The sequence below is a fragment of the Elgaria multicarinata genome, chromosome 2 (genome assembly GCF_023053635.1).
Source record: "Elgaria multicarinata webbii isolate HBS135686 ecotype San Diego chromosome 2, rElgMul1.1.pri, whole genome shotgun sequence".
Classification (NCBI taxonomy): domain Eukaryota; kingdom Metazoa; phylum Chordata; class Lepidosauria; order Squamata; family Anguidae; genus Elgaria; species Elgaria multicarinata.
Window position 1 is genome coordinate 14180150 of NC_086172.1, and position 24614 is coordinate 14204763.

At 41.7% G+C, this 24614-nt stretch overlaps 1 protein-coding gene across 5 annotated transcripts in view; it reads left to right on the top strand.

Moving 5' to 3' along the window:
• The window catches only part of AGAP1 (ArfGAP with GTPase domain, ankyrin repeat and PH domain 1), a 452256-nt gene extending 428997 nt beyond the window's left edge, over positions 1–23259 (top strand). For all 5 annotated transcript variants that reach the window (XM_063116055.1, XM_063116056.1, XM_063116057.1 and 2 more), the window contains 2 exons: positions 20774–21029; positions 21913–23259. In XM_063116055.1, coding sequence (XP_062972125.1) covers positions 20774–21029; positions 21913–22116 — 460 coding nt within the window. In that variant the 3' untranslated portion in view covers positions 22117–23259. The remainder of the gene's footprint in view (positions 1–20773; positions 21030–21912) is intronic.
• The last annotated feature ends 1355 nt before the right edge of the window (positions 23260–24614 follow it).

The window sequence follows — 24614 nt, forward strand, 5'->3', positions numbered from 1 at the left end:
AATAAGAGAGGAAAATATACACCACTGGCTATGGAAATTAAAGAACTGTGGCAGCAGGAAAAAGTAACAATTATTCCATTAGTCACATCAGTCACCAGCATCACATTATTATTATTATTATTATTATTATTATTATTATTATTATTATTGTTATTATTCAGAAAACCATCATAAACTAGGCCTACTAAAATACATCCACACCAACATCCGGAAAGAAGTCATACTTGAAACATGTTCAATAGTCAGGAAATTTCTGAATCAGTAAGACAGCATGACTTGGCAAAGCCCATCATGTTCATCTAGAAAAACCACCACAAGCAAGAAAAGAGAGATAGATGATGATGATGATGATGATGATGATAATAATAATGGCTACCCTGTAATATTTTTTTAAAAGATTTTAAAGAAGGATGAACAATTATCAGCCATTGCTACAAAATATATGTCATGCCAATTATAGCAAACAATTTGGAGAGGAAGGTCTATAGGTCAAAATGCATTTTTTAATAATAATAATATATTTATTTATTTATTTGTTACCTGCCTCTCCCTCTAGATCGAGGCGGGGTACAACACAAATAAAATCATCATAAAATACATACAACTAATTCAAACGTTTAAAACCAGTACATCATTAAAAGCAGCACACTATTAAAAAAGGCATTAAAATAGGAATATCACCTCCAAATCATCCCACCCAACTCACACACAGAAAACTACAGCCCTCCCCCGACACACTGCAAACCTGCACATGCAACCATTCATAGTCAAACAACCAGGCATCCCATTCAGACATGAATACACACTGCCAGCACATGCGCACCCCCCCACACACACACATTCAGTTCACCCACTCCAAAAACACATGCATGTACACATACATTCACTCAAACACCCCATGCACCCCATTCAGACATGAATACACACTGCCAGCACGTGCACAAACACCCCACACACACCCACATCTTAGTCTTACCTGCTGCTACTGCTTCTCTTGCTGCTGCTTCTCCTATTTGCTGCTTCTCCTCCTCCTCCTGCTTGCTTCTTCTTGCTGCTGCCTCCTCCTCCTCCTCCTCGGCTGGCGATCTTACCAGCTCAGGAGGAGAGGGCTAGATCGCACTGGGGGGGGGAGCTGGAGGACGGAACATGTCCTCTGCCCTCCCGGGCCAATTTTGCCCTTTTCCTGCACTGGGGGAGGTGGGGGCTGGGAGACACATTTCCAGAAGTCTGGGAACGTGTCTTTCAGCTACCCCCCCAGCGATGCAGGTCTTCTCCTGTACCCTGGCACCATCGTGCCAGCGCACAGGAGAAGGCTAGATCGTCGCTGGGGGCTGGGGGCTGGGAGACACATTTCCAGAAGTCTGGGAACGCATCTTCCAGCTCCTCCCCCCCCCAGCGATGCAGGCCTTCTCCTGTGTGCTGGCGCCATCGTGCCAGCACACAGGAGAAGGCTAGATCATCGCTGGGGGCTGGGGGCTGGCAGACGTGTTCCCAGAAGTCTGGGAATGCGTCTTCCAGCTCTTCCCCCCCCCCCCGGTGATGCAGGCCTTCTCCTGTGTGCTGGTGCCATTGTGCCAGCGCACAGGAGAAGCCTAGATTGGCACTGGGGGGAGGAGCTGGAAGACATGTTCCGGACTTCGGGAACGCGTCTCTCCCAGCCTTTCCCCCGGTGAATTGGGGCCCAGTCCCGGTTGCCCCTGAGACCTCCGTTTTCCCCGGAGGTCTCTGGGGTTTCCCAGTGCATCTGGTCACCGTAGACAAACCCAGAAGTGGGAGAGCCTAGGATCCTCCCCCCACCCCTGTCCCGGAAAGCCAGTAGGTGAAGATGAGCCCCTGGTCTCTCATCTCCCTTACATTTAAATCTTGGAGAAGTAATTTTGGCTAGAAATGCCGTTCTTTCTCTGTGTTGATATACTCTGCATAAATTGGGGTGGTTTCTTTTAAGCCACTTAACAAAAAAAAAGCCTGCTCTCTGAACTTATTATCCTGTGATTATGTAACCCAAACTCACCCACTCTCTTGCAGACATTGACTTTCATTGCCTGCTGCCTTAGTTTGCCTGTTTCTTCCTCCCCCTCCCCCATCCCATTGATTTCAATAAGTGGGCTCTGCCACAGACTGCTTTCTCTGTGTTGTTATTCTGTAAAAATGTGCAGGGAGAGGGGGCGGTAGATTAAACTGTGTGGCAAAAGGGTTGCGTTTAGCAAAATAAGTGCCTTTGGGTTCACACACACACACACACACACACACACGTGACTCCCATGGCTTGGCTTCCAGTGACCCTCGCTTTCCACCCCATTAGTTAGATTGGCCACAAGCCTCCACTGCAGAGACCTAGGTATGAATCCTCCAAAACCACCCCTCCAAGTGACCTCACTCCAGCCTGGAACCCCCAACCAAGCTCCCGCCTCCCATATCCCCAACATGGGTGCATAATATCTCGCAGTTCCAAGCACTCAGAGTCCTCGAGCCGTATCGTTCAGCAGTCGCGTGTGCATCTCAGATGGGCTTCTGCCCGTTGTCACTTGCCACAAATGTGCTGGTCCCTTTGCCCATGGCGCAACGTGGTTTGAAAGGGGCTGGCGTTAGGGTTGAAAAAGTGATTTCCCAGCTTTTGTGTATTCAGTTCAACCATAACCCACGAATAACTAAAGTTTTTTGCCACTGATTTAGTTTTATTATACAGTGCAATGCCATGATTACCCACTTCTAATATCTTGCATTAACTTTTGTTTTTGGCTTATTTCTGATCTTTTTAAAAGTGGGGTAAAGCGCAAAAAGCATGGGAGACACTCTGGGGGTTGACAACTTCATCTAAAGGACCTGCAAACATTCATGAGTGACCAATAATGAGCATGCTATAAAAGCCTCATGTAGAAATGCTCATAGGCAGTGAACAAGTTGGATTTTTCCCAGGTCTTGAATTATTATTTGAGTTCTTCCAGTGTTTTTTCAAAACAACATACCAGTTCCAAGATACCCTTCCAAGATTTCAGAAGTCGGGTCCACCATGGCTTGGAATTTGGCCTTCGGTATCATAGCTTGCACTCTCTGGAAATTAGGCAGGCACCAGCTGTGTTTCGAGAAGCAGGCTAAAACTTTTCTGTCCAGGTTCGCATTTGGGGGGTAGTCCGGACCTCTGTTTATGGGCTGTTTATATGTTGGATTTCATAAAAATTATTCATATTTGTAATGTTTTTAAATGTTTTAATATTATAGCATATTTATTTTTTTTAATTTTTGTATATATCTGTTTTAACTGTACATGTTTTAATTTGTAAAGCTGCCTTGAGTCCCAGTATTTAGAAAAAAGTGGGATAATAATAATAATAATAATAATAATAATAATAATAATAATAATAATGTCTCTAATATAAATGATTCATTAATATTGTTAAATAAGTCCAAGGAGAGCTTGGAGATCTCACACATCTCTATAAAACACATATCTTTGATTGTCCCGTGTTGTGCAATACATAAAACATAATCAGCTAAAGTTAAGCACTTTTGAGTCTGGCTGAGCTCAATAGGAACTTTAAGCATGGACTTAAATCTTTCGTATTGAAATCAATGGGCTATGAATGTATTTAACTTTGCATGGATAATGCTCCCACAGTTTTTCTATATGGAACTAGATCTGTGTAGTGGTGGTGGGGAGGCGAGGGGGGGATGGTATTGGGTGGACCCGTCGTCCCTTCAAGCCTTCAGTTGTACTTTTACTATTTGGATTGATTGGATTTGCTTTTAAAACATTTGCTTCCCCACTACTACACTTAACCCATGGAACATGATGTCTAGATGATTAATATAAAACCATGTTAGTTTGTCTTCTTCAGACACTCTCTTAGACTTGTGTACCCAACTTTGTTCCCTAAATGGAAGCTGGTTTTATGCTCAATCTTCCCCTCTGCCCACATCGCTTTCTCTCTGGATTGTGGCCCACAGATGCATACATGCACTCTTATCTACACCGCACTGCCCCTGCCCTGCCCCCCATCCACTCTCTCGTCTTTATTTCCTAAGAATGTCTCCATCATGTAGCCCAGAGGAATTCTTAGGATATGAAGATGGCAGCAGCTGGGTGCTCCAACTTTCCCAGCTGCCTCTGAGAAAATGTGTTGCTGTTTTTAACGTGGAAGAGAGTAGAGAGGCAGTGCTGGCGCCGAGGAAGGTGTCGGGGAGCACCCTGGGTTGCCACATTGCCTACCCCTGTCCTGTGCTGTTCCAGAGGGCTCCCCAACCCTCCAGAGGAGCTGAGGTGGGTCACGGGGGTGCAGAGGAAAGGGGCAAAATCATTGCCCTGATCCCTTCTTCCAGCACAAGTTGAATTCAATGGAGGGCAAGTCTGGATCCAAACCAGGTGCATCTGTATGCATGTGATACTCCTGAGCCTGGCTAAGTAACTACATAAAATCAACCTATTAAGCTTCTTACATCTAGGTAATTATTTTTGAAAATTATAACATTCTGAATAGGCAAACCTGTAGCAAAAAAACCCCCTACATACAATTCCACATGTGACTGTGCACAAAATAAGCATTTAAACATACATGTACTTGTACCCAGAGGAACAATAAACCTACAAGTCTGTATTTCTGCAATATTAATGCAAGATATTTAAATGACGTGATCCCTGCATGCTTTACGTATAACATCGCTTGAATTGATAGGTGAAGAGAACTGTAACTTGAAAGAAATAATAAGCTTAATAAGTTGATTTTATTTAATTAGTAATTATTTTCTGTTGTTAAGTCTCATAAAACACCCTGCAGGTTTGAAAACACATATAGTATTGACTAAGAGGCACAGAGAAATTTATTTCTTATCTTGCCATTCTCAATGCACATAAATTCTTGTCCTTTGTCAGCACACACGATTTACAGTGGCCACTTTCTTACAACCTTTCAATAATTAGGGAATAAGCATCCATTGGTCTTTGTTTGCTGCCTGCATCCCTCCTCTTTGCTGCGGAGTTGTCTCCCTGGAGGCCCTGTGCGCTCCTTTCCCCCTTAGCAACGCTGGCTAAGAGAGAAGGCATGCATGCGAAGGAAGCAGCCTCCGACTGCTAAGCACTTACTTTGCCAAAGGGGTAGGGGCTTCCCCTGCAGAGAGAGAGAGAGGAAGCCCCCCCCTCTGTTTACTCAACATATTGTTCCCAGCTCTTCTTCCATGCCTCCCTTCCAGTTCCTGCTTTGCTTGAGGCAGGAAGGCAGTTTGGGAAATTCCTTGCTGCTAGCCCTTTCTCTCTCTCTCTCTCTCTCTCTCTCTCTCTCTCTTCTTCATTCTCTTCCCCACCCACCCCAGACCTTTTCGTTCACTAGTACAAAACTGATTTTTTTTCTCAGCTTTCCTCTTTCAGCTGCACCCGACGCAACCAAATATGCTTCTTCCTCTCTAATCATGTATTTTTTAAAAATCCCACCCAACTTCATGAGAATGTACTGAAATCTTAGAAATATCTTCATAGATAGAATAGCAGAGTTGGAAGGGGCCTACAAGGCCATCGAGTCCAACCCCCTGCTCAATGCAGGAATCCACCCTAAAGCATCCCTGACAGATGGTTGTCTTCTATTAAGACAGTCTGTAGTATTTCATGAGAGTGAGATTCTGGGTTTTCAGATATTATATCAAGTTGTATTGACATATTGCCTGAATGCTGCCTTACTGATTTAACACATCTTAGGATTCCAAAGGAAATGGAGTTACACAGGTTATGACAGGACATACAATATATGTATTTCTCCTTTTTTATGCCAGGTTCAGTAACATGGCTAGCAAATAAAACTAATTCTTTTCTCTGCTATCCAGCTTAATGTTTAGGCACTGCTTACCCTAAAGTCTGTCTCTTTTTTCATCTCTCTCTCCCTTTCTGTGAGTGTGTATATGCAACTTGCATGAAATGAGCTGTAAGTATGGTACTTCAACAAAGATGGCTGAAATATCTTTTAACATCGCAAATTTATTTATTTATTTATTTATTTATTATTGCATTTATATCCCGCCTTTTTTCCTCCAAGGAACTCACAACAACCACCCTGTGAGGTAGGCTGGGCTGAGAGTCTGTGACTGGCCCAAAGTCACCCAGTGGGTTTCCATGGCTGAGTAGGGACTAGAACCCAGATCTCCCGACTCCCAGTCCAACACTTTAGCCACTACACCACACCACAAATTGTTTGGGGGGGGGGGGGTCTGGATTGATTTTATTTTTTTAGTACAACTTTAAAGAATTCTAGACACTTAATGCCATTTTACATTTGTAGATGTACTCTTCAGATGTGTTACATATACAACTGAGGAAAAAAATAAACATTAAGTCAGAGAGCATTTTCCCCCTCATGGCCTACAGTCCCTTGAAGGGGCTACTGTGGGGAGCAGTGGCTGGGATCAGATCTAGTGACTGGTGAGGCTAGAACCACCTGACAGACTTTCTCTGTCAGATCTTCACCACCCCTTCTTTGTCTCTCACACTCACAAATTCATTCAGCTGTTTGTAACACACAACACATACATGCTTTGCATACAGAAGTTCAGTCTCTGGCAACTCCAGATAGGGTTGGAAAATTCCTGCCTGGAGAGCCATTTCCAGTCAGTGTAGACAATACTGGGCTAGATGGATCAAAGGTCTGATTCCGTATAGGTCATCTTCCTGTGTTCCCTTTCTGTGTTTCTGTGTTCTGTGTTCCCTTTCTGTGTTTCTGTGTTCCTGTGTTCAGTCACAACATCCCACTCATTCCTCTATATCCACAAAACAGCATGTATCTGCCCCCTCTTCACCCAGGCAGAGAAAGCTTGGAGAGAGCCTGCCAGGCAGGGGTTGCATGAGGGTCACATGTTGCCCATTCCTACATTAACTCATGATCCAGTGATGCCGCTGATAATGGCATTCCCACGTAACGTTTTCTCTTTCTCCTTCCTTAAGATGTCGGAATGCTTACCTATGTTGTCATATCATCACATGTGTTCTCGGCCTCTCCTTCCCATCTTTCACTGGCAGGACATGGTGATGCCATAATACAGAAAGTTTTCCTAAATGTAACAGGAGAGGGGAACAGAGGAATGCAACATAGGGATGCCATTTTGGTCCTAAAAGTGTCTCCCTTACAAAATGTAAAGTGAGAATGCAAGCAACCTACATTTTCAAACGCTGGCATAATTTTATTTATTTATTTACAATATTTATATAACGCTCCCCATTCAAGAATTTTGGAGCGGTGTACAAGATAAAATAAAATAAATACAGAATAAAAACACATTAAAATGGATTTAAAAAAAAAAAAAAAAAGAAGCAAAATGCAAACTGAACCGTGGCTGGTCATCAAGGGAAGGCTTCCTAGAACGCTGATGTTTTCAGGAGGCGCTGAAAGGAATATAAAGTTGGCGCCTGCCTGATCTCCAGAGGCAGGGAATTCCATAGGAGGGGGGGGCTACCACGCATCATACAAGTACACCTCTCAGGGAGCTGAGTGTACAGTCAGTGGCATGTCCAGGTTTGCATCTTCCTATTGTATTAAATTACACTTGTTTTCTATGAGTGTATTTAGACACTATGTATGGGGAAAAAATTGTATGGAAGAATTGTGGAAATACCAAAATGTTCATAAAGGTTTGTGTATCTCAGGGTGAATCAATATTAGATCTAGGATAGTAAATAGTCACAATATACCTATTGATGAATTAAGCGCCAATTCCAATATCGCTGTACCATACCATTGTAGAGCGGAAGGGCCGTGCGTTTTCCACCACTAAATAAAGTTCAACAAATATGTGGCATGGGAGCAAAAAGGACAGAAGGGAAAAATAAGAGAGGTAGTGAGAATTCAAAGCAGCATCTACCAAGTGAACTATTATAACATCTTGACTTTTGGGGGGTGGGGGGCGGGGAAATGTATGCATTGGAAATATATTTTAAGCTATCCAGGACATGAACTCATAACGGAATATTTATGCTCTACCATGCTGTGATGGCAAAGCACAGTCAAGTTTGTGAAGCAAAATGATAGTCAGAACCGTATTTGCAGTTTGCCTCCTGACCATTTTTTTTTCTTTTCCCTCCAGTTCTCCCCCGCCAACATTTTCTGGTTTATTTGTTTTCAGATGACAGTGATATGGTGTGAATGGCGGAGTAATTTAAGTAATTGGATGTTATCTTCAAGGAGCTAAATAAACTAAGGGCTTTTGTGCTATTTTTGTGTAGCCCATATGCAGAATCGGAAACAGGGCAGTTTCCATTATTTGCATTAAAAGATGCTTAGAGTTCATTGATGGTAGAGATGCATATTAAAGCCAGGAAATTGATGGTGCTGTTTCGTCAGGCTTTAATGCATCATCACTTCTCTGGCATAGAGGAGGCGGCAGCGTGATTATTTGCATCCAGTTATATCAGGGCTTTGTTATAAACAAGGCTTTAAATGTCTAATAGTAACAGGTTGAAAGGAAAAGAGATTTGGTTTTTACAAAGTATTGCCTGGTCTAATTAACTGCTTTTCTACTTGTTAGCAGTAATGGTTACTTATTTGAAGCAGCAGTAACTTCCTGCTTCAAGTCAACAGCATTTGCAAATGTGTTTTGAATGACATTCTTGTAACAAGATCTTAGTCTTACAATGGAAAAGCCAAGACATGTTTCCCCAGTATTGTATAAGAGCAAAGGAAATCCAGGGATATTTATGTTTTTAGTTTTTATGTATTTATTACATTTCTATACTGCTCAATAGCTGAAGCTCTCTGGGTGGTTCGCAAAATATTTTGTCAACATTTGGTGTGTTAGTCTTCACTGATCTTATGACCCTAGGGATATACATTAGTAAAGTTTTAATTGCATTAAAATAAGCCAGCTAACCTTTTTTTCCCCATTAGTTTTGTTTGCTATGACTACAGGAATTGTGATTTTAATAACAGAAAGTGAATTTGCCCATAAAAGAGAGAAAAATATTTGGTAGCAGACGTTCATTTCTAGAAAGAGGCTCAGTGTCTCTTTGCTGATTAGTTGCTCTCCCTCTCATTTCCCCTCACTCTTATACAACTGATTTATTTAAAGGTATGTCAGCACTGGCTGAAATGAAGCGCCGTGCCGCCTCCTTTCTGCTCATTGCAGACTGCTCTAATAATTCATTTTTTAGCTCATTAGCTAACAGGGGCTTGTGAGCAGTGGCCCTCCAGGGGATTGGAGTGAGGGTTAAGTGATCTAGTGCTGCCAACTCTGCTCTTGGGCTGGCCTTCCTTTGGGAGAAAGAAATCTGAACCAAGATATGCTGTGGATCCCAGAAATGAGACCATGGTATCAGACAAACAATTAGGGCATGTGTGTATATGCCCATGATTTCAAGTTTGAACCAGGTACCTTGAATCTGATATACCCCTGGAAACGCTCTAAGATTTCAAATTAAATCATTCCGGGGAAGAAGGAATCTTTCCTGGAGGAGATCAGATTCAATATTGTTGTTTATTCGTTCAGTTGCTTCCGACTCTTCGTGACTTCATGGACCAGCCCATGCCAGAGCTTTTTGTCGTCCGTCGCCGCCCCTAGCTCCCCCAAGGTCAAATCTGTCACCTCCAGAATATCATCCATCCATCTTGCCCGTGGTCGGCCCCTCTTCCTTTTGCCTTCCACTTTCCCTAGCATCAGCCTCTTCTCCAGGGTGTCCTGTCTTCTCATTATGTGGCCAAAGTACTTCAGTTTTGCCTTTAGTATCATTCCCTCAAGTGAGCAGTCTGGCTTTATTTCCTGGAGTATGGACTGGTTTGATCTTCTTGCAGTCCAAGGCACTCTCAGAATTTTCCTCCAACACCACAGTTCAAAAGCATCTATCTTCCTTCGCTCAGCCTTCCTTATGGTCCAGCTCTCGCAGCCATAGGGTACTACGGAGAATACCATTGCTTTAACTATGCGGACCTTTGTTGTCAGTGTGGTGTCTCTGCTCTTAACTATTTTATCAAGATTTGTCATTGCTCTCCTCCCAAGAAGTAAACGTCTTCTGATTTCCTGGCTGCAGTCAGCGTCTGCAGTAATCGTTGCGCCCAGAAATATCAATCAGGGGCAACTAGTTCTGCAGTTGACTGGATGCAACTATAGAGCTGAAAACTGAGCATGCCCAGTTAAACTTTATGACCTGAAAACTACACCCAGTAGTGCAAGGATGGCTACCTTCTTCTAGCAACCTTTTGAAAGATCTGTGAGAAATAACTAACAGGTTAGGGCTGTCTTAGATACTTTAACTGATGTTCTGGAATCCATTTCCTCAGCATTCCCCATACTTCACCTTGCCCAAAGGTGTCCAAGTCTTGCCATGAGCATGTTCTGTTAAATGACAAAAGTTTGTTCTGACAGCTAAATTTTAATCCTAATCCAAATAGCTTTTACTATACTGACTGCATAACATTTCCAGGTTATATACCAGGCATACATCTCAACACTTGACATGTACCACTCACAAAGGGTTGTTTCTGCAAAGACTGCACAAACCCATTTTAGGTGTCTTGTTCTGGGCAACTTGGAACAGATGATTTTTTTGGAGTATTTATTTATTTATTTATTTGGTTATCTACTGCATTTAAATCCCATTTCCCTCTTACTAGGAATGCTCAAATTGACACACACAGCATAATAGAGCCGAGTACAGAAAATATTATTCACCTTGTTGGCTCACTTAGGGGGCCACCTCAGCTCCGAGTCTCTCTTCTCATTTTCCGAAGCCTCGGGTGTCATCCAGTTGGCCATAATAAGGAAAACACGAAACACCTGGGGTCTCTAATGTGGTGCCCGCAGTGCGCCCACAGACACCTCTTTTGGTGCTCTGCTCATTTTTTAATTGTATTACTTATTTTTGAAAATATACTTTCATTGAATTATAAATAATACAATATCAACAACAATAATAAACATAGTAAACATCAACAATACAAATAAAAGCTGTGCTCCCTCTCTTTTCTAAGTCTTGTTATTGTCAAATTCTCTCACTGCGTGCATTTGCCAGCATTCATCTTAAACTGTTTTATTAGGTCTTTCAAACATGACTTTTGGAGTGTTGGAGGTTTGTGGCCGACTACCCCCTTGTTTATGAAAGTGATCAATTGAAACCAAATTTCCATAAATTGATCATATTTAGCAATATTCTGCAACATTGTACCATGATGGTTAATCTCTCCGAGGTTGCAATTTCCCATATTTTAGAAAACCAGACCTGTATTGTGCAATCAGAACGTGCTTTCCAGTGCTGCATTATTTCTAAGTGCACGGCCATTAATTAATTAATTAATTACATTTTTATACCACCCAATTGCCAAAGCTCTCTGGGTGGTTCACAAAAAATTAAAACCATAATAAAACAACCAACTGTCTAAAAACACAAATACAAAATACAGTATAAAAAGCACAACCAGGCTAAAACTACGCAGCAAAGCTTGATATAAGATTAAAATACAGAGTTAGAACAGTAAAATTTAAATTTAAGTTAAAATTAAGTGTTAAAATACTGAGAGAATAAAAAGGTCTTCACCTGGCGACGAAAGGAATACAGTGTAGGCGCCAGGCAGACCTCTCTGGGGATCTCGTTCCACAGCCGGGGTGCCACAGTGGAGAAAGCCCTCCTTCTAGTAGCTGCCTGCCTCACTGCCTTTGGCAGGGGCTCACAGAGAAGGATCCCTGTGGATGATCTTAAGGTCCAGGCAGGTACATATGGGAGGAGGCGTTCCTTCAGATAACCTGGCCCCAAGCTGTTTAGGGCTTTGAATGTCAATACCAGCACTTTGAATCGGCATGGACCTGGACTGGCAGCCAGTGAAGTTGTAAAAGGACTGGCGTAATGTGGTCTCGCCGGCCAGTTCCTGTTAGTAAACGGGCTGCCCTGTTTTGTACCAGCTGAAGTTTCCATTAATATGAATGTGATTACCTCTCTTCTTTGCAGATAGCCTTGCACATTATCGGAGAGATGTGATAAAAGGGAATCAGGAATTATAATGCAAGAGACCATGTCTGATATAATTCTCCCCCGCTTCAAAAAAAAACAAAACAAAACCTGTCCCAAAGGTTTAGCCTAAAGGGAAGTCCCACAACTTATGACATGATATTCAACATTTCCACATCCCCTCCAACATTGTGGGGATAGGGAAGAGTTTCAATGCTGCAATTTAACCAGGCTGTAGTGTACTTGGATCTTTGGCCCAATTGGAGTCCACCAGGAGAAGAGCCTTTAGCGTGGTGGCCCCTACTCTTTGGAACTCCCTGCTCCTTGGGGCCAGGGAGGAGCTAACACTATGCTGTTTCCAGCATAGAAATCAACTCTTTTCCAGGAATCAACTCTTTTCCAGGAAGCCTTCCTCAGCTGACCAGCACTGTTTTTATTTATCCTTTGTTTAAAATTGAACAATTGTAATTTACTGTTTTAAACTTCTTTCTTTTTACTGTTTTATTCTTATGTGCACCACTCCGGAATCTATTTTAGATATGGAGCAGTATATAAATATTGCAAATAAATAAATAAATAATGCCATCAATACATGGTTTTAATTGCAACCTCCTTAAGCCTGGCTGAGATAAAGTGGCCTGAACATATCTTATCCCAACTAACTTTACCTATTTGGCCATTCAGATCACCTTCCCAGAGTGCTTTCAGCCCTTGTGTATCCCCCACTTACTTTATCTAAAAGTACATTATAAATACAAGTCTATAGTTCCCTTTAGACCTTCCAGGGACTGAAAGTGTAAGGATTCAACTTTTGTTAGACATCAAGACACCTCTCCAACCCTGGCCAATGTGGTAGCAAACACTCTAATTTGGAGTTTTTGCAGCCGTTGTACATGTGCATCTGCTAATAAATCAGTCAGTTTTGCTTCAGATATAATAAGGTGCTCCTTGTCCATAAGATATCACAATCTACACAGACATCTAGCTTCTCATTCCTCATATTGTTTGTACTTCTCTCCCTGGCAAAAGTGAGGGTGATCTAGAAATGGCAGCAAAGGTTAAAGAGATGGGGCCAGACACTTCATGCGTTGCTTCCAAATTTGAAAAGTGGCCAAAATAAAGGGTTATGTATGCTTGCCTGACTGGATCTTCTAAAAGGAAGAAATAACCTTTCTTTCTTTCTTTTACAAAAACCTGGGAAGCTGGCATGTAGCAAAAAGACGTGCTAGTCTATGGTGCCATCTTTGTTTCCAAGAATGCCTCTGGGCCCAAGTGAGCCCCAAAAGCATTCTTAGGCAATAAAAACATTGGGTGGCTACAGCTCAGCATCTCCAGCACCTAGGAAAAAAGAAAAATGTAAGCTGGGAATATTCCCCGGGGGGGGGGGTAGAGGAGGTGGGTAGCGAGGAGGCTGTGGGTGGGCATTTTGGCTGGGTGTTTGTCTTTCTCTGGGTATCACCAGTTTGCCTTCTGTGAAATGGATTATTTTCTTACTTTGTGGGGGTATATTTGGCAAAATGTGCCCACCAATCCAAAAGGTTGGAGAGCTCTGCCACATACCTAGGATTTTTTTTTATTCTTTGGCAGAATTTGATAAAATTGGCAGGTATATTTAGGCCCTTCCGTGAGGTGAAGCCTGCAAAATATTGTACAAATAGGTGCATAGGTTATGGAGTCATTAATAAAAAAATGTATTGAGACTTTGAAAATATATATATATATATATATATATATATATATATATATATACATATATATATACACACACACACACACACACGCTCAATTAGCACCAAAGTTAAACAAAATACAGAGTTGGATAAGGGTATGAGGCTTCAAAAACATCCCTTTGCTTAGAACGCTGGTTTTCTCTGATCTCTATGTTGTGACTAACAGCACCTGACTACTCAAAAGTAAGTCCCACTGAGTTCAGTGGGGCTTATCTCAAGTAAGTTTGAGTAAAGGATTTCAGCCTGTGTGATAGATAGATAGATAGACAGACAGACAGACAGACAGACTTGCTCAATCTCTTACCAAGACTATTCTAAAACCCTCCCTTCTTAAAAAGCTCTCAGAGGCTGATCCCTGTACTCTTCTTCTCTTTCATACACAGAGGGCGTTGGGGTCCTTCTTCTCTGTTGCAGAGCAGAGAAGCCCAGCCCAGGGGAAGGGAGCATGGCCATCTGGGAAAAACTGGAGGGCTGGAGTGCACCCCAGGAGGGCCAGATTTGGCCCCCAGGCTTGAAGTTCTCCCCCCCCCCTGCTCCCCACCAACATGGCTGAGTGTGTAAAAGTTATTCTCCACTATCCAGTGCCTAGCTCTGCCCATGGAACTCTGTCACCCTTTATGAGTGGGGATGGGAAAGACAGAATTCCCATCCCTAGCTTACAACAGGAACATGGCTTTCATCTTCACTCCTCCCTTCACCTGCTACCTGGTTGGACCCCTGCTCTGCCCCAGTGAAGGGGCTAAACCTCCTTATTAGGAATAATTTTCCAGTCTCTCCCCCTCCTCCATTTGATTAGGCAAGCAAGGCAATCTCAAATGTGAAAAGGACCTTAGAATTTCCCTCTGCCCAACGTCTGTATCTCTCTTCTTCCAGCCAGGGACTCTTCCTCTATGGTTCATTGTGCAGAAAAGTCTGCCCAGTCCATGTCTTGGCTGTAATCTTTCTGGCTTATCCAAAATTAAGGTTAGCTTTCCTTCTGAAAAGGTACCATTTTGTTTTTTCTCTGTATCAGTTAGAAGTGAAAATACTTCATTGATACACTCAGGCTCTTATTATTTTCAGACATATAAATCAAACTAAACATATTACAATTTTTTATCTCCAGTTGCACATTATTCCATGAAATATCATTCTATTTCTGTTATACTTTTCTGTATACTATTTAAGAGTTAACTGCACACTCCTCGTTTCTCTGAAGTTACTGACAGATCTCCAGATTGGACTATTGTAACATGCTTCTGAAAAGAATCTGGAAACTTCAATTGCTCCAAAATGCTTCTGCTGACTTTTGACTGTTGTTGGTCACACTGAGCATATAGCTGGAATTAGTAGATCTATATTTGGTTTTCTTTTGTTTGTGGGCTCAGTTCAAGGTGCTTTGAAACCCCAAATGGCTTAGGTCTAGGGTACCTTAAGGACCACCTTCTTTCATATATTCCTTCCTGTTCTGATCAATTAATTAAGTAATAGCATCTAAGATTTTGCTCTGGGTTGCTCCTCCAATTAAGTTTTGGTGGGTGAGTACAGGTAGCAGGACCATTTCAGTGGTGGCACTAACATTGACTGGGTTTGCATGACACTGCACTGGTTAACAAGCTGATTAACCACCCAAGCACGTGCCAGTTGCAGGGCACTTGATTTACCAAATTACTTTCACTGGGTGCAGCTTCTTATGTCTGAACCTGGCAAGGGTGGGTAGCTGAGGTGGTTAACATGCCACCCAGAATCCATGCACAACAACAACAAAAGTTTATAAAAATGGTAGATGAACTATATGGGCTAAAAAAAAAAACTTGCAAGGCCTATTAAAACTTTTAACCAAATGCCTTCTTAAAGAGCCAGGCTTTTCATATGGATGGAACATTGTGAAACCTTGTAGGCCATTGGCCAAGGGCAGGAGCTGTGGTCCCCCAGCACCACCTTCTGGGTCTTCTCCATCAGGAACAAATGGAACCAGCACAGTACCGCGCTACCAATCCCCATCCCTTCAAGATGGCCCAGAAATGCTGCCGAAAGATCCAGAGTTTAGTTTAGAAGGATTTTTTTAGTCTATTTTATTTTTGGGTTGTTTGTAAATATCATTCTGTTGTGAGCCAGCTTGAGTTCTCATTTAAAATAAATAAAATATTTATTTTATAAATAACGTGTTTTTTTAAAAAAAACATTGTTTTTTAAAAAATAAAATCTCATAAAATGGGTCCCAGTACTGATTGAATAAAATGGGTCCCAGTACTGATTCCTGAGGACCTCCCTTGGTTACTTTCTTGAAAAGTCTTGTTTTAGCATAATACTACTGTGTCATTACACTAATGCAAATTACATTGCACTGGCATAAGGGACTTCAAGCACATTGTCAATATTGTTAGCTTGCATGTCGAGATTCCCTGAAAAACCCTTCCATAGTCATCTTGCAAGATCTTTCAGTTTCCATCTTTTTCACATTTAAATAATTCCACGCTCATTAGATATTTTGTTGAATAATTGCACAAGTTTTTAAGTAACAATTCTTTTTAGTTTCTCTGAGCATGTTGTTTCTTTCCTTTTACCCATATGTTATTTAATTTTGTGATTTTACTAAAATGGTTCCCAGTTTCACTGTCTATTTTTAGTACTCTGAGTTAAACATTTTCAAAGCTAATTAAACTTGCATCACTTAATTTACATGCACACACATTGACACGGGAGAAAAACTTGTTTATATAGGTTGGTGTAGAGTCTGCTATTTTTGGGAAGTACATATTGTGGAAAGGTTTGCATGAAAGTATGCAGAGAGGTTAAAGTAAGGTTATTTTCTACTTGCCAGGAAGTGATGCAAAACTAATCCAGATTTACTTTGTAAAAGACCTGTTTACATAAGCATTTGAAAACAGATTAAAGCTAACCTGACACTGCATTTCTAGGAACAGGGTAAGCATTGCTGAAAAACTTCAAAAGACAATTTATTTTTGTATTTGAAGAAGTAAACGCAAAGCATTACCACAATTCCTTGCTTGATGCTGAAGTGCCTTTCTGTTTAAAGAGATTACTACAATGAACAAGGGTCTCTCCAGAAGTAAATTTACTTGGGATCAATTGCTGTGAGTATACTGTTACCATGGGGCAGTGCCCTTGGAACATCACTGAACTGTAAATGTTAATCCCAGTAAGAGATCCTACAGAAGTTACGATTGTATAATTTGGTCCTTTATATGTTTATATGAGAAATCTATGAGGAGTCTAGAGAGTCTAAGTAACCTGTTTCATTAAGTCCTAAAACCGTGCATGATCATTTCAAATATCAAACAGAATACATAAAAGTTGGCTAGAAATACCAAAGCTCATTTAGAAGACTTTTACAATATCATTGTCATGTATCATACAAATTGTCCCCCATTTTGAAAATAGCCCCTAAAAAAGTTTCGCGCAAGAATGAGAATGTCTACCCAAATTATTATGTTAATCCAACACCTCAAGATTACATATCAGCAGTTTTACGGGGGTGTACTGTGGGGACAGGATTAAGTTATCTTAAGAATGCAGACAAGTTTTATTTTACCAAGAATGATTAGAGGAAGATAGGATGAGTTAGACCACCACTCCTAACCTTGGACTGACAGTTTATTCCATTATGATTTCTAATAGCAACAGAGCAAGAGAAGATGGAGGCAGGGAATTATGGACTGAAAACTAAGATCTGGAGAGGGTGCTAGGGTAATGGGTAGTATTTCAAAGCGGGGAAAACTCAGATTTCAGTGGCACAGGGTTGCTCCACACAAGGGGCAGAATGGACAATTTCATGGACAATGTGAACCGCCCAGAGAGCTTCGGCTATTGGGCGGTATAAAAATGTAATAAATAAATAAATAAATAATAAAATAATGATATCAGGAGAGAGAGAGAGAGAGAGAGAACAGGTAAATCTCCCAGAAGATAAATATAGGAAATAGGGTATGCCTTTCCTTTTGGTCTACTGATTCTTGAAGCTGGATTGGAGGGTGCTAGCTGGTTGCCACAGTGGGGGTGTCTGGTTCAGAAATTAGCGATGCCTTGGCAAAATGCTATTGGTTCTTAGCTTGTCCATAGGAGAGGAAAACCACTGAGCTTAAAGCCAACAGTCCTTTGACTTACTCCCACTGCAAGGAATGGGTCTCTCTGTAGTTCCACAAGGGCCAACTCACAAAGGTCTGCCCCACTATTGTGACTGTGTACACAAAGTAGAAACTCTCTGAGCAGCCCAGGCAGGTAGCCAAGCTCCCAGGGTGGCTGGGCAGCACAACTGAAATGGAAATGGCCGCAGTGTGATGCTTCACAAGGAATGAAGTTCTGTCAAAGCCAGGGGTGGGAACCTTTTTTGATCCAAGAGCAGATTGCTGCCCAGGAAACCGCCCAGGAGCCACGTGTCAGGAATGGGTGCAATTATAACTCAAACTGGGAATGACTACGACCATCTCTCGTACAACATTCATCCAGACATGCACATACATACCATTCATACACACTTCCAGTCCTTCCTCCTCAGCTAATCAATAGGATCAGCTGAGGTGGTGAAGAATTTTCATACCTCTTGTGGCATGCTGGTCAGGACGGCCTAAACCTAGAATCATAGAATTATAGAATAGCAGAGTTGGAAGGGGCCTACAAGGCCATCGCGTCCAACCCCCTGCTCAATGCAGGAATCCACCCTAAAGCGTCCCTACCTGCCCAGCATGCCACAATGCCTGAGTGGGAGGGGGACTGCCTGAGAGAGGGGTCTGGGAAAGAAGCTGGCTGGCCAGATGGTTAGATAAAGCATCAGTGTAACACATGGGAAAAGGAAAGGTCTGTTCCTGGAAAGTGGGTTCAGACCCAGAAGAAGGGATAGCTCCAGCAGCAGATCACAAAGAACAAGCAGCAGATCAGGTGGACTCCAAGAGACTCACAGGTCAACACAACAAGGGGTCTGTGTGTACTGGGTCCAGTAAGCATACTGAAGGGCTGGACGCCAGGGTAGCTACAGAGTGCAAGCAGAGATACAGTGTTTTACATATGTGCATGAGGGCAACTCCTATTGATTCCTTTACATCAGATGTTCATAACCTGTACTGTCTGTAAATTTGGTCCTTTTTAACCTCAGAACCTATACCAGATTGGGTCCGAAACACCCCAGTGGGTAACCAGTATTAATCCAAACTGACAAACATTTAATCCCAGCCGACAAGCATCACCACAGACATGATTGTAATTAAGAATCTATTTTTTGTAAAAATTGCAAAATTAAACAAGTGGCATGGTACAATCTCTCTCTGTGTGGTTACAAGAAAAGAGAATAAAATGTCAATACAAGATTAAGTACTGCAGTTGCCAAAGCAGGTATTACAAACTTAGCTAATAAGATAACGGCTTGAGCTTCTAGCATTGTTATGAGTCCTCCTTATTATCCGCTTCTGTTTGCTATTTGCGGACTAAAGCTAAACTAAAAACATTTTCGACTATACTAAAACATAGTAGTTAACTCTCCATACTCTATGCTGAAGTTCCTCTGGGCATGTGAAGAGTAAAAGCAGAAGTCAGAGAACTTCTAAGACTTGAAAATAATTTCAAGTTCCAGCTTCAGAAAACAAGTCCAAGTCTCAGAGTCTAAACTTTCAGGAAAATACTCTTAAGTCCCAAAGTCTAAAAATGTAAAGAGATTCATAATTACCCAATTCTGTCGCTCCAAACGTCCAAGGTGACGTTGAAGAGAAAATAAAAAATTCTGTCTTACAGCTCTGCTACTTGTTCTGGCTCAAAGGTGGAGGTCAATGAGTGATGAGACCACCATCTCCCAATCACAATTGGCATGAATAAGTGACTAGACCGCCCATTCACCAATTAGAAGTTAGATGTCTCCGCCTTCCCAATATCTCACGTGTTATACTCATGGGGTCCTAGAAAACATGGCTGCCATATGGGTGGCTTATATTGATTGGCTTTCCACGCCCAACTTCGAGTGAGGACATTTCCTTATCAGCAGGTGCCGCACCACAAGATCTCAAAACAATTTCCCCTCCTACTGGACATCTGAGCATGCTCAGCTCTCTGCCAGCACTTTGGCCTTGAACGTACTCTCAGAAGCCGCTTGTAAACGTCCACTGTGGGTGTGGGTGTTTTTTTTCCATCAAAGACATCTTAGCTAAAGTCTTAGTTAATGGTATAACATCAATTAGCATAAAATAAAACTTCAAGGTCTTCGTGTCCATGGCTCAGGGGTCTGGAATATACTTCTGGGGCTATTTCAGATATGAGTCTGGGGTCTTTTTAGGGGATCTTCTTGTAAATCTCCCCAAAACCCTCACTCAAGCCACCCCATTCCAGATCAAATCATCCATATTTCACATGAAGTAGCCTTCTTCATGCAGTGTAATTTAACCCTTTTAGCACCAGATTAACACCGTCCCATCTGGAACACCTTTGCTTCTAGCTGTCCTGAGTCTCTTGCTCAAACAGCCTCCTGGAATAACATGTGATGCCTGAGCTTCTCAGTAACAAAGTTCTATCCCTGTGTAAGATTTGATGAAGCCTGCAGTTCATCTTGGCATGTTATATTTTCATAGTCTCGGACAGGGGTAGGCAACCTGGTACCCTCCAGATATTTTGGACTACATTTCCCACCACTGTTGGCCATGCTGGTTGGGGCTTATAGAGCTTATAGCCCAAAACATATGGAGGGCACCAGGCTGCCCACCCCCAATCTAGGAGAATGACTGATGGGAGCATTGTGTAACGTAGGGAATACATCTGCTATATCTGCTGTTGTTGCTTATGTGTAGAGATGGCAGTTGCTGCTAACCTCTGCTAAATTGCCTGGCATGTATTAGTATTGTGGTGTATCTGCATCATAAATTTACACAGTTACTGTGACATCTTTTCTATTTGTGGGCAAACAGCATATTTCTAGTATACAACTCCGATCTCCTGCTATTTGTATCCAAGTGAGAAGTAACGTGTCTAATCATAACCATGATTATTCAAAGTATTTTTAATCCTAATGTTTGAAATGTTGTCCTTCTAATTCCATTCCGAGTGTCAGAATGGTCAAACTATCAGCAAAGCTAATGCACATTTTACAAGCGGTCAGTACAGGAATGGGCCTATTGGAGATGGGCTGGCTGATGTTGAATCCTATGTATGTTTGTTTTCCTAGGGAAGAAAAGGAGCACTGGATCCGGGCAAAATATGAGCAAAAGCTCTTCCTTGCCTCCCTGCAGTGTTTAGAGCTGTCCTTAGGCCAGCACTTGCTAAGAGCAACAGCAGAGGAAGATTTGCGAACTGTCATCCTGCTTCTTGCACATGGGACACGAGAAGAAGTGAATGAAACCTGTGGAGATGGGGATGGACGTTCAGCCTTACATCTGGCGTGTAGAAAAGGAAACGTAGTGTTGGTGCAGCTCTTGATTTGGGTAAGCACTTGCTGCTGGTGGAATGTTTAAATCAGGGATGGGGACCCTCTGCTAGTCAGCAAGCTTCTTCTGCTGTTACCTGCAGTGATTGGAGCGAAGATGGTATTTAAAGTAATTTAGACTTTAAATGCCGTGCTCCTGAATACACTACCTAGAACTGAACTGTGCTATGCAGGCTGTTGCACTGGGGATTACTCCTGAGTGGGCATGCATAGAATTGAGCTACGTTTTGTATACTTGGTGGGGAAACGTCCAAACTGGTAAGAATTGCATCAGGCCCCTGCCCACTTTGCTTTCTGGCCCCTCCTTGTGCCCTTAGCCCTGTCAATAGCTGGAATGTGGCCCCCAGACCCTTCCCAAATTGGAATTTGGCCTCTGGCTGAAAAAGGCTCCCCACCCCAGGTTTTAATTGTTTGTTGTTGTGGTTCAGCTGTTGTATATCCTTTGTGTTTCTTTTAATAGAGGATGAGTCTGGAGTCAAAGGGTTAATTATAAATTTATTTAATATGCAAGCCTGGCCTGACACAAATCCCCAAACTTATTCTATATGTTCACAAACCCAGCCTGGTGCAAATGTCTTATAGATGCTGTCACCTCAAAAGCGGTGCAAAAATGTATACCATAATGGCATAGAAGAGATTTCTTACACCTTGGAGCACTTGGGGGCACTGGGCTGGGAGCTCACTCCTGCCTAGTGTGAGAACACAGTAGTGCTGACCTAGCTAGGTGCACAACAAAATGCTGCTCAGGTTTAAAATCTCAGAATAAAGAATTTGCGTAATGTTCCTTGGCTTAATCAGAGGTCTATTTCTTTTAGGCTTTTCTGCCTGTTACTATTAAAAGATAATCACAGAGCTTGATATGTTGTGTATTCTTTCCACAGTATGGTGTTGATGTTATGGCTCGTGATGCCCACGGAAACAGTGCATTGGCCTACGCCAGGCAAGCCGCAAGCCAAGAATGCATTGACATCCTCCTGCAATACGGGTGTCCGGACGAGCGCTTTGTTCTCATGGCTACTCCTAACTTATCCAGGAAGAACACTAATAGAAACAACAGCAATGCAAGGATGCCCACCATCATCTGAAGAACTTGGTTCTTGTTTTCTGGCATTACTAACATCTACAGCTCATATTATGCATTACTTTGACAGCTGAGGTCTATAAAATACCCCTTCTCCTTTTTTCCTCCGTCCTCACTTTCTCCAGGAGAAAAATTGCCTGGGTATTGTAAAGAGACAAGAAGAAGAAAAGAGAACTGCAGAAACCATTTGTTTCAATAAAACGGCCTTGAATGATGAAACTGTAAAAGGGAGGGGAAGACAAAGAGAGGTCATGGATTTGCTAATGATCGCACATGACATGGGGCCATTTGATTGGGTGTCTCTAGGCAGGGCTCTTGCAAGTATTGCCTGAGAGTTACTGGAGGGAGACAACAGGGGGAAGAGAAGACGAAATTGTAACTTTCCTTAACTGACAGTTAAGCACATTAGTACATTTCACCTCTACCAAACGGAACATTTGGGTTTCATTCTCTTTTCCAAAGAGCTTGACGGCATAAATCAGAGGCAAGCACAGAGTTTGTCAGGTTTGAAGCTCCTATGATGGTATGTGTCAAATCAGTTGTAGCTAATCTGTCCAGGGAGAATACTGGCTTCATTACACTTGTATAGTTGAGTTCTTCCAGCATTACTGCTGTTTAATAGAACATGATTAGTCATCACGGGGAAAAAAGCATATTAGCCGAGGAGGTAGTTACATGGCACGCTTCGGTGATTGCTTGGATGTGATTGCAATATTCTTAGAAGCATCATATTATCTCAGACATGTTCTTTCAAGCCCTTGGAGCCCTCCTTTCTAAATTCACTGTCATAATTTAGTATCTGTTTAATTTTTCAGTCCAAAGAGAGGAAATCAGTTGCTGAGTATTATTTGACTGCAACCTCCTTAGTGTAAAAACAAAATGGAAAAAATAAATAAGAATAGCTATGAAATGCAAAAAGGAATAATGAATACTGCTAAGGAAAAATATATGAAGTGCATTTCTGAGAATAACTACATAAAAGGCTAAAAAAGAAAATCACTCATGAGAAATACGTTGTGTCACTTTCGCCAAGGTAAAATGTGTTGAGTTATGGTCATTCATGTGGTGCATTGCCTAAGTTATACAGATTTTGTATTGTGTCTTTAGGTTATATGTATATAAAAATCTATTAGAATTTTTAAACATTCATACATATGCATTGATTTTTTCATAAGGCAAATACACTTTTGTTAATTTATAAACTGTAATTGATGTGAAATAATGTGCAAATAGGTAGGATCTAATGGAACACAGATCATAGTGATAGATCATGAAAACATTCCCAGCAAAAAATAGATTTTTATATCTTTGATGAAGAGCATATCTGATTAAGGTGTTGGCACATGTTTACAGAAAAGATGCAAAGAAATATGGTTTGGAAGGACAGATCATTGTCTTCCAGAAGCACAAACATCTTTTTATTGTATGTTTCATGACACTGTTGTGGAGGACCATAAGCAGAGTATTTCGCACACCCCTCCCCCAACACTTAGCCTCATGGTCCTCTTTAAAGTGATCCATGTGGCTTCTTGTTCCCCAAAGTGGATCTTGTGAAACGGGATGACTTCTGGGAGGGGTTTTAGATTTAATTCTAGGTAACAACGACCATTTCAATGTTTGGTAGCATTGGACACTGAGTCTGTGATTCTGAATTGCAAAGCATGAGTAGGAAAAAGGGCATGTTTTAGAGGATTAATGTTTTTTTTAAAAAAATAATCAGCAGAAATAAGAGTTAAGGGTTGGGTTTTTTAAAAAAAAAATCAGATGAACATAGCCAATAAGAGAGTGTATAATTTGTTCCATGGCGTTTTACTTCTTTGAGTCTGTTATGTTTCACCTTAAAGAAAAATAAATGGAGAAAATAAAGCATGTAATTAAAAGTATGTCCGGAAGATAGGAAGAAAAGACTTTTGAAATGTTCCTTGGTAATTTTAGAAAAAAATTGTGCCACTCCACCCAAAGTCAGAGAAGCCTCAATGGCACAAACTAAAATGCTTTAGCTGGGTGTCTTACTGCCTTAGTCTTCTGTTTTCATGTATTTGGCTGTCAATATTTAAAAGAAATAGAAGCCCCCCCCCCTTTCCTATCATTTCAGTTTCACAGCATGCATGTACATTTGTGGCTTTGAAGATATTCAAGCAGATACTAGTTTTAATATAGGTTTCTCATTAACCCTTCTTATTTGACACCAGCTGTTGGCCCATATCTTTCTTCCATCCATAAACAGCTGAGTTTACATGTTCATCAGAACCTGGGGCAGCAGAATATCCACTCTTTGGAGGAGTTTTTGTAAAATTGGGCAAGGAGCAATTTCCTATCTTTCATCCTGGCAGGTTAGTAAAGAAAGACTTAAGGAAATGCATTTTAAGGGTACGAAGAACAATTATCTTCTCTTGACTCCATTTGGGGTGCTCTCAGGCATGACGTCAGTCCAGTCACCACACCCTCACTTGGTGACTGTTGTTTGTATCACCTCGTCCTGAGTTGCAAAAGATTGAGTTG